Source organism: Arvicanthis niloticus, chromosome 14 (genome assembly GCF_011762505.2).
Source record: "Arvicanthis niloticus isolate mArvNil1 chromosome 14, mArvNil1.pat.X, whole genome shotgun sequence".
NCBI classification, from domain to species: domain Eukaryota; kingdom Metazoa; phylum Chordata; class Mammalia; order Rodentia; family Muridae; genus Arvicanthis; species Arvicanthis niloticus.
The window spans coordinates 30,711,805-30,722,803 of NC_047671.1; the positions used below are offsets into that span (position 1 = coordinate 30,711,805).

Consider the following 10,999-nt stretch of genomic DNA (forward strand, 5'->3'; position numbering starts at 1 on the left):
ATATGCGTACACACCACATACATATACACAGACAAAAATAATACTTAAACTCTGCACCAATGGTGCTTCCCATCAAATAGGTATTTTTCCCTTTGGAAATCCAAAAGAACAGCTGATTGGGGGAAATGTAAGAAAACTATCACATGGGGGTCTTTGGTGTTTACCTGGCGCGTGCCTGTGTGCAGGAGGGTGGATACGTTTAGTGTTGCATGTGTCAGATTATGAGGCCAGTCATGTCACCTTTACGATTTTATATTGTGTTATAATTTATATTGTCCAGTTAGTTATCCTTTTTTAGGGTATTCCTAGAAATATGTGGTTTCCACTCTAAATACAGTCAAAATATTAAATATGCTCTTTGTACAAATGATAAGACTTTTGTATGCACTTTTCAGCCATTTTTATTTTAAAATTTTAATTTTAATTTTTGTACTTGAAATCAATAGACATTGAAAGCATTCTGAACCTACAGCTGCCTGCCATGTGTGAATTCAGCTCATGACCGTCCACATAAGATACCATTTATTAATTATCCATGTAAATTTGTTACACACACACATCAGACATGCCAATTTTATTTTACCCTTTTTAGGGTAGATTTCAAAGCCTTCGTTGTCATTCCAAACGTGTATGCATATATTAACAAAGAAATTATTCCATATGTAGTACCACATCTTGCCTAAAAATAACAGCATATTCAAATACTTAAAAAGGATTTGCATTTAATTAGTCTTGACTGACAATAAAAAGTTCTGCATGCAAAACCATTGTACTTTATAGATAACTCCATAGTATTGGTATCTTCCCCACAATGGGGATTACACATGAATCACTTTTGAATCAACTACCATCTTTAATGCAAATATGTATTATTTATCTAATAAATCTTACCATATGGAGCTAGTCAATTCAAAATGTACCACATTTGTGGCAACTACGGTTGACCTATTGAAATTACACTGTTACTCACAGCACTGATGTGCTGTGGTTTGGTGGACAGCATAAGAATAAGGTGGTTTCTTATCTCAGCCGTTCTTTGCACCATCACTGACCAATAACCATGTTGAAGAAAAGCCCAGTCCCCCATAGGCCGTGCATTGTTTATTTGTTCTCTGAAAGGTTGCATTTGGGATGCCTTTGCCAAGGGAATGTGAAGACTGTACTTGGGTTGCTTTTGCAGATGTTGATGAGTGTGACGGAAACCACAGGTGCCAACATGGCTGCCAGAACATCCTGGGAGGTTATCGGTGCGGCTGCCCGCAGGGCTACGTCCAGCACTACCAGTGGAATCAGTGTGTTGGTGAGCATTCCTTGGTGGCCCAGAACTTGGCTTTTCTCAACCTCAGTGTCTGAGTGAACTGGATAATAGATGTTATAGTTGTAGTACAGACTCCTAAGACCAGTTTAACCATTTAAGCTTAGTGTGCGAGAGGGTTAGAGTTAGCTCAGTGGAAGAGCACTTGCCTAGCATGTGTAAGGCCCAGGGTTCTATCCCACCCCTACGTACTGTTAAAAAGGTGGACAGAAGAAGTCTGCATAAAAACATTGCTGCACACTGGGTTTTTATTGTGCTTGTCTCTGTACTTGTGCATGTGACAAAATCCATCATAAACATGTTTTTGGAATATTTAAAGGTACATCAACTAGAGGTGTAGCCATTTTGACTTTTGATGTACTGTGACATCAACGGTGGTGTCAAAAGCATCATCTACATTTGCCATGCTTTGCTGCTTTTCATTAGTAATGTGTTAGATTTAGTTCATGGCAGTGTTCACCCATTACCCTGGAATAAATCTAAAGGGCCCTCTCCATCCTTTTGAGACAGGACCTCCTATACTCCAGGCTTGTCTATAACTTGCTATGTAGTCCCAGGCTGTCCTTGATCCTGCAACCTCTGCTTCCCAGGGTAAGGGCTTCAGGCATACATCACTGTGCCTGGCTAGTACTTCTAAGCCCCCAAGGACTATCCTTCTGTCCTCATGTATCACGTAGATTTAATGAGTATTGCAATGTTGCTTTAACAAAGAGAAAGCAACTGGTCAGAACAAATGCTGCTGACAAGTCCAGACAAAAATGTTTATAAAAGAAAACAAAACAGGCATTCTGTTCTAGTCTCCGCACTGATAGTCATCACAGACATTCTCCCCATAAGAAACCACTGATCAAAGAGACCGTTATTCTTCCCAAGTAGACTGACTGAGCATATGCCCAATTTCTTGGCTCTATTTGAACATACTCCATAGCTGCCTTGTCCAACACATTGTGAGAGAAGCAGAGCTCCCCCAGAGAGTAGCAGACTGCTTGTTTGTCTCTGAAGTGATTTAAGATACTATACATGTCATTCAAATGTGCTGTAATGATCCACCAAACAAATTGATTTGATGTGATCTTTTATGTTCCTCTCAAAAGAATTTTCTAATGGGAGCTTAACGAGCTGAGAGGAAAACCAAGCATTTCATAAGAGAAACGAGGTCCACGGAGTTCTTCTTGTCTGGACTGTGGCCTTCTGCCAGGCCAGGGGCAGATGCTTCACCACACCAGATATGCACATCTTTGGGAGGAGAGGCAGACAGCCTGTGATTCAGAGCAAGGCCTAATGATGGTGTGTGGGGAAGTGTCACAAATGAAACCATTGTTTTACACACTAACTAAAAAAAAAAAAAATGAACAAATAATTTTGAAAACATGCAGTTAGCAAAGAAAGGTAAGGCTAAAGCTTTAAATGATTATCAAAGCATTGAGTTAAACAACCAATCAAAACTATTTTGTAAATATAATTCACTTCTTTCATTTTTCTTAATGGAAAAAAAATGTAGAAATCCTTAAGCCCTGATATATTCATATACTGAAGCCATGTGCTGTCAAGCCCTTTAGAATATTGAAAATAGTGGTTTTGACTACCAAAGATGATGTAGAACTTTATTATTATGGTGTTTGTAAACTCCCGGACCCATCGTTTTAGTAAGGACTGCAGACTTTATGGTTAGTTCTGTGGAACTTAAGGCAGAAGAATGATTCTCTAGTAGTCAGTTTACATAGAATTCTTGGTTTCAAGAAAAACTTGAAAAGAAATTAGAACACATAGAAGTCACCAATTCAGGTTTTTATACTTCTTAATGTTTTGATCTGTAAACATCCACTGCGAAACCATCTGCACAAGCCTTTAGTAACTTTGGAGTTTCTGTGAAGAATGGCCTGTGTGCGGCTTGAAATGCTGAGGTACCATCCCGGTTTCCTTTCAACGAGTTCCTTGAGTTAAGTGCTTTATTTAGCCTAGACCTCCAGAGTCTAGACCCAGTCCTGCAAGGCTTCTAATCTGAGAAACAGCTTGTTCAGAGCAACAGCGCTTTCAAGGATGAGGCGTGGTAGCATTTACCTGCAGTGCCAGCACCTACAGACTGAAGCAGGAGGATCCAAGGCCTGTGAGACCCAGTCTCAAAAAAAAAAAAAAAAAAAAACACTGGTCAAGGAAGGGAACTTGAAGCACATAAACAGGTATCCCCACTTACAGGAGTTAGCTTTCCTTTCTTAAAATGATTAACTTTAGGCAGTCACCCCTTTGATAGACAGAGACAAAATTGCAGAGGTGCTGGATCCCTCCAGAGATTCAGCTCACCTCTGATAAAACAGATACTGTTCTTGCTTTTAATTAAGTCACATGACATAACTGGAATTATAGCTCAAAGATATGGCAGAAATAGAGTTAAATTACCCCCACCAGGAATCTGACAAACGCAATAAATTAGAGTGATAAGAACTAGGACCAAGTTCAGATTGTCTGTGTCTGTTGGTATAAATACCCTGTGACTAGAGGGAGGGGACAGAGGACTTTCCTGTAGTCTTCTCCTGGTGAACAGTCGAACGTTTCAGTCAGTACATCAGACTCCCTCAAATAGACAAACTCCAAAGTTTATACTTCTGTTCATGGTATGACCCATTCAAGATGGGTAAACGGTCTCTGAAAGTGATCAATTTGGAGAAATCTTTTCATACAAACTCCCATTTTGTAAGTTTTCAGCTCGTTACTGCAGGGAACTGAGAGAACATCCTAGGACACAGACGAAGCTAGCATTTTCAACCACCAGCAAGTGTTGTGATCATTTGAAATTGAAACCATGCACCTGATACAAACATTTGCATATGAAGAAAATATTTCAGTGTGCAACTTTCTGGCCATTTACTGTTGATAACTTTCAGTTCCTTCTATATTATAAGCTTTCCCAAAACAATGCCACCATAACCAAACAAGGCATTTCAATTCATAGTATATCTCAAACAAGCCCATACTTAACTAAGTTCATACAGTGTTACCATGTTATATATTTATAGCATATGAAAATATGAGAACACAGGGTACTTCCAGAAACATAATCCTGTTTTAAAATGTTCTTGTAAATGGAATGTTTAAATTCAATTTACCCAAATTAATTGGCTTTCTTGGTGATTTTTCTGACTTACACAATGCCTGAATAAAGTCACGGTGAGAACATGCCATTAAGCTTGTAATCTAATTTAGATTCCATGTTAGAAGAGAAATACTACATATTAATGTGAGAACTAATTATGAAAGTGGATGAAGCTCTGAGGCAGAATTCCAAGTCTCTCAAATATAGAAGTAAAACAGTGGGTACATTCAGATCCGACATAGCCAACCTATTGAGAATTTATGTATTTTCTGTGCATAAAATAGACGCCAGGAGATTTCACATATTAGGCAAATGACCATATTTTATATGCAGTGGCTAAGAGTTCTTCATTTACCTGTCTCATTTAACTCTCCAACTGTGCACATTACATTAAAATATGCCTAATACCTGCCTGTTCAGCAGCCTTTATCCTGTGCTTTACAAAGTTCAGTTTCCTGTCTAGAGGCTTCTGCCAAGTCCCAACTCCATCTAGGAAATCTCTCTGAGCCACTGCAGGTCCCCACCGCAGCACCCTGTAATCATTGTGTTCCCGGGGTATGCACACTCACAGATGGGCCTGCTTGCACTCGGGCTGAAATATGTCCACAGACCCTCGACACTCCCCATGCAGTCACAGGAATGGAAAGAATTTCATGGAACAGATGTGATTCCTGCCCGGTGTGAAGTCTGGGTTATAACATAGCTCAGAGGAGTCAAACCCAGGGCTGTCTCATCGACCAAACACTTAGAAGCAGCCTCATAAGTCCCAAAAGTACCTTGGGGCCTTGAACCTGTGATAACAGCAGCTGAAAGCAGACCTGTAATTATGCTCCTGCCAGGCTTCCTAGGGAGGAACAGAGCTAAGCAGTAAGAGTTTAGCAGTAAGAGATCAGGGTCAGTGATGGCGGGGAGGGTATGATCCTTACAGAAGGCACCGTCTGTGCCAGGCAGGTCTGGAGCAGTTAAAACCACTTTTAGTTCAATAAGTCAGTCAGGGTCGTTTTCATCATTTTCACTGAGGGCAATGAATTTTTCCGAGACTCCCTCCCTACATGCATGAGGAGATGGAGGAAGTGCTAAGGACCAATGCGCACAAATGCTGATAGAGAGATGATGGGCTTTTTTAAAAATCCACATGGTTCATGTATTATAAAATTCACCCTTTTACAATGTCAGTTGAAAGTGTTTCGGTGTATTCTCCTAGGAGTATGCAAGAATCAATCCCAATAGTCTCCGTTGCCCCCCAAGAGAAACCCCATAACTGATAGCCACTATCACCTCTTCCTCCCTGCCGGTCTCCCTGGAAACTGCCACTCTGTTTTCTCTCTGGATTCTAAAGGTCTTTGCCTAAAGGTTTTTGAAATAACCCTTTGTTAAGAGAATAAAAGAATTATTCATCAGGCAAGCTGCACATATCTGTCCCTACAGGCTGCCAGGGTGCTCAGAAATAGCACCAGTAGGGTGGAGCCGAGCAGTACAGGGGGTTGGGTCTTTTTCAAACATGTAAAGACATATTTTGGAGTAATATTTTTTTTAATTAACTCTTCTTATTGCCTTGAAGTCCATCATAAGAGTATTTTTAAAGTTATCCGCCCTGTGATCTGATAGGCCCTTGGAGACCGCTACCTTCATCTCCCTTTGTCCCTGCCCCTTCCCTGTATAAGGGCTTCTTTCTTTCTTTCTTTCTTTGAACAGATGAGAATGAATGTTCCAACCCTGGTGCTTGTGGCTCTGCCTCCTGCTATAATACCCTGGGGAGTTACAAGTGTGCCTGCCCCTCCGGGTTCTCCTTTGACCAGTTCTCCAGCGCCTGTCATGATGTGAACGAGTGTTCCTCCTCCAAGAACCCATGCAGCTACGGCTGCTCCAACACGGAAGGTGGCTACCTCTGCGGCTGCCCACCAGGGTACTTCAGAGTGGGACAGGGGTAAGACATTGTCCGCAACAGCATCAACGGGTAACTCTTCCTCTCTCCTGAGCATTTGGGCAGCCTTGCTTTCCACCCCTGCAAGGTGGGGACTGGAACCCCTACATGTGAAACCCAAAAGGTGAAAGCGTTGGAACTTAGGCACCATGCAGTGTAGGATCACTTCCTTTGTGGAGAGCCTGGGATGTTTGCTTCTATGGAGGCATCAGTCCTTAGTCCTCATAATGGCTGACGTTGGTTCATCCTGACTCAAGGCCAGATGCAAAGCTTAGACAGCTCCACTGTGACTGTGAGAGACAGATGTGCAAATGACTTCCTCCCCTGCGGTTCTCTGCTGATTTCTGCAGGTGCTAACCCAGCAGCCCCTGAGGAAGGACTTTGTCTCTTTCTCTGTTCATCTGGTTCTATGTTGCCCAGAGAGGGAAGAGTGCTTCCCTCACAAGGCTGGCTACCCCTTGGGTAACTGACCTTTAGCAGATCTTACCACGCACAAGTCTTGAGTGGTGCCATGCCACTGAGACTGCTCTCCTCAGGGACACAGGAGAGTGTGGTTTACAAGTAAATAGGGGTGATGTTCTTTGGAAATATTAGTAAGTCTGGCAGGCACTAAGTAAGGGACATGGACCAATCTGTCCAGCACTGATATACAGTCACACATAACAGAAAAGACTGGGCTTGGCAAGGCTCACTTTAGAGCTAATGCGTTGCCTCCTTCTGCTAACTAGAATAGGAGTGCAGAAATACCAAGTATTAGAGCGGGGATCTTATCCTGAGCAGTAAGAACTCACTTCAGGCTCCTGAAGCAAGTTTCCTTACCATCGTCTCTGCGCTTTCATAGCTGTTTCTTACCTCCTTAAGGAGACTACTTTCAAGTGCTTCAATCTATATAGGATTGAGAACTGGGGAAGCCCACGACTCATCCTCAGAGGAACTGTGCTGTTTCAAAGCAAGAGGAAATCTTTCCCTCTGTGTGGCAAAGAACAGATCCACAAAGATCAGGTTTTGTGATTAATACAGTTCCTCATGTTGTGCCAACCCCAGGCCCCAACCATAAAATCATTTATTTCCATTGCTACCTTATAACTGAAATCATGCTACTGTGAGGAATCATAACATAAATATCTGTATTGTCCCACGGTCTTGGGCGGACCCAGGGGGGGTTGCGAGCCACAGGATGAGAACGCCTGGTTTACAGCTTCTTCCCTGCTTCTGTGTTTCTAGAAAACAGTTAGACTGCCCAGGCTAATGGTAATGTCTAAGACTGTTTTGCTTCTCATAAACAGACACTGTGTCTCGGGAATGGGCTTCAACAAAGGACAGTACCTGTCGGTGGATACGGAGGCAGAGGACGAGGAAAACGCTCTGTCCCCAGAAGCGTGCTACGAGTGCAAAATCAATGGCTATGCCAAAAAAGATGGCCGGCGGAAGAGGAGCGTGCAGGAGCCTGAGCCCGCCTCAGCCGTGAGTAGATGTGGAGCAGAAGCCCTGCTTTGCCAAAAACAAAAAAAGAAAAAGAAAAAAAAAAAGAAAAAAAGGTCATTCACACACACACGTGTTCCTTGGCCCTGCTCACTGATCATGTGTCTCCTAGGACATGTGCACCTAACCTCTCCCTCAGCTCCTTCACTTGTAAAATGAGGATTAAAACTCAACCTCTGAATGTTGCTGATAGTATGATGTCACCAGCCACCTCTCTTTTTAGTTAATATTACTGAGAATTGATCCCATCAATACATGCGTGCGCTCGTGCACACACACATAAACTAACTGGCTGTGCTTCAGAATTCTGGGTCTCAGAACCTTCCCTTATCTATAGGGCCATACTAATTTAGCCCCAAAATTTCTGATACTATTTTGAAATAGCAAGTTAATGTTACACTTATTTTTCAGTAAACGGAATTATCCAACCCGATGTTTAACCATGACAAATCGCTCATCAAGATATAAAACCTTCCCGTTGTGGTACATGGAACATAATTCTGTCTAAATAATGATGGGTTCCTCAAAGCTTCTGTAACCATAACCTCACTTAAGCACAAACCCACATCAAAGCATTAAGGGTTTTTTTTGCTTGTTTGTTTATTTGTTTGTTTGTTTGTTTTTTGTGGCCTGTCTAACTAAGGCAGCATTCTTAACCTCCCACTCCAAGTGACAAATTTGGCTCATACTACCTGGTCAAGCTTTTTGCCAATCCTGGCTCACTCTGCAGCTGACTCCAAGTCATCTGAGTACTGAGGCGCCTAGAAAATTCTCAGCCCAGAGATGATTTCCCTGGGTGCAAGGCCTGCCTGCTGTTGAATAACAATAAGACTTCTCATGTTGACCCCCACAAAAGATAAAATTAGACTCATTTCTTAAATTGTCCTTTTCCATTCAAATGTTTGAGAATGTTACACACGTATAAATGTATTATGATCATATTAACCCCCACTTCTCCCCCTCTGACTCCCTGAAGAGAACCCCCCCCCCCCAACACAACATTAGTCAATGTCCCACTGGTTACAGTTAGTGCTACTCATGTACACATAGTGTATGGGGACATCCACTGAAACATGGACAAACTACCAGTGGCCACGACACCAAAGAAAAGTAACTGTCTTTCAACTTAAAAGTTAATCTTAAGCATAATATTGTACAAACCCGTCAAAGGAACCTGATATGCGACTATTGTCTGTGACCTAAGTCCTATAACTTTAATGATGTTGTTGAGGTTGGATGAGTCAGAAAGATTTACCAGGCATCCTCTGCAGGGTGAAGATTTTCCCCACCCTGACAGGAATTTGCAATAGCCTCTTTTGCAGTCAGCAAATGGCCAGACCGGGAACAGCCTCAACCTCCCTCTGTGACTACCGTCAGCTGCAGATGGCCTTTGAGTCCAGCTTGTGCCCTGTATAAACTTAAGTGTGTTCTCACTTTTTCCCTCAGGTGGAGCAAATCAGCCTAGAAAGCGTTGCCATGGACAGCCCAGTCAACATGAAGTTCAACCTCTCCGGCCTTGGCTCCAAGGAGCACATCCTAGAACTGGTCCCCGCCATTGAGCCCCTCAACAACCACATCCGTTACGTCATCTCCCAAGGGAACGAGGATGGCATCTTCCGAATCCACCAAAGGAATGGGCTCAGCTACCTGCACACGGCCAAGAAGAAGCTCGCTCCCGGCACATACACACTGGAAATCACCAGCATCCCTCTCTACGGGAAGAAGGAGCTGAGGAAATTGGAGGAACACAATGAGGACAACTACCTCCTGGGGGTGCTGGGGGAGGCTCTCAGAATGAGGTTGCAGATTCAGCTGTATTAGCCCTTTGCAGACTTGGGTCCCAGCTCAGATCTCAGCACAGCCAGCCTTCAAAAGTGTTTGGAATGTCACTGACTAATTTTGAAGAAGAAGAAAAAAAAAAACCAAACAAACAAACAAACAAACAAAAAACCAAAAAAGGACTTGTATTCCTTTCCTCCCTGATTCAGACTTTGGGATGTTGACCCTCACAGGAAAGGATAACTTAGACTCTGGTATGGCCAAAGATTTGAGTGCAAAGGCAAACATAGTTACTGTATTTTTTATATAACTTCATTTTAAAATATATTAAAAAAAAAAACCTAAATGTTCAAGAGATCAGCATATGGCACTAAATGCACAAAAATAATGTGAGCGTTCTTCCTGTTAGCAGTCTATAACACTTTGGGTATTTTGCTATAGTTGCTAATTAAAAAAAATATAGATGTTTATTTATTTTAATGCAGTAATATATGGAGAAATGAACAAACTATGTAAACAAAAAGGGAAACTCGCTTGTTTTTCTTAGATTTATAAATTTGAGCTATTTCTTTTAGAGGTGCTTTTAAAAAAAGAATCCAATACATTCAAGAGATGTTTTCCTTTAGTTTTTCTGCCAGCCCTCCAACTGGTTCGCACCTGACTATTTCAAAGAAAGTCTTGCGGAGCTGAATGGGCAGTGTAATCAATAATTTAAAAGATGTGGAATTCGTTTGATCCTGTCTAAAGGAAACGAAAGCCAGAGCAGCTCGCGTGACACTATTTCACACCAGCAGAATCACCAGGCAACAGGAGAGGAAACTCAACCACTGTAGCAAAATACCTTGACTGCTTGTGAGACCGATAGCCCTGCAGGCCAAACTGTACTGTATTTCTTCCTCGTAACCTCAAGGATCCACATGTGCCTCCCACAACACCTCATTCTTACCAGGGCGTGCTGCGCACCTGTGGTCCCCTAGGCAGCTGAAGAACCCGCCGTTCCCTTGAGCAGGAACCCCTGGCGTTCTGTTGCGTTTGGTGCTGTCGTAGATTAAATGGTGCATTTATTATGTTCAAACTATTTCAGGATTGCCATGTGTGCAAACAATCATGCCATGCAGCCAAGGAATATATGTTGATGTTTTTCTTTTTTTTTTTTTTTAAACCCATGGTTTTATTTTTTATTTTTTATTTTTTAGAATTTTCATTAATACTGTAGTTATACACCATATGCCTCATTTTATCATAGCTTATTGTGTATGAAATACGTTTGTAAAGTGAATTGATGTTTAGTTTGCTTTAGCCACTTGGAAAGATGCCACACCAGGAGCTCCCAATAAGAGCACATCTCTGAATCCTTCCCCCCCAACCCCCCGCCCCCAGAAGCCATCCCTGGAAGAGTGACAAAAAC

At 42.2% G+C, this 10,999-nt stretch overlaps 1 protein-coding gene across 1 annotated transcript in view; it reads left to right on the top strand.

The window, feature by feature from the left end:
* Fbn2 (fibrillin 2) overlaps window positions 1–9,747 on the top strand; it is a 208,441-nt gene extending 198,694 nt beyond the window's left edge. Inside the window, exons 62-65 of the mRNA XM_034518514.2 lie at window positions 1,181–1,300; window positions 6,102–6,333; window positions 7,617–7,794; window positions 9,259–9,747. Coding sequence (XP_034374405.1) covers window positions 1,181–1,300; window positions 6,102–6,333; window positions 7,617–7,794; window positions 9,259–9,633 — 905 coding nt within the window. The 3' untranslated portion in view covers window positions 9,634–9,747. The remainder of the gene's footprint in view (window positions 1–1,180; window positions 1,301–6,101; window positions 6,334–7,616; window positions 7,795–9,258) is intronic.
* Window positions 9,748–10,999: the final 1,252 nt, after the last annotated feature.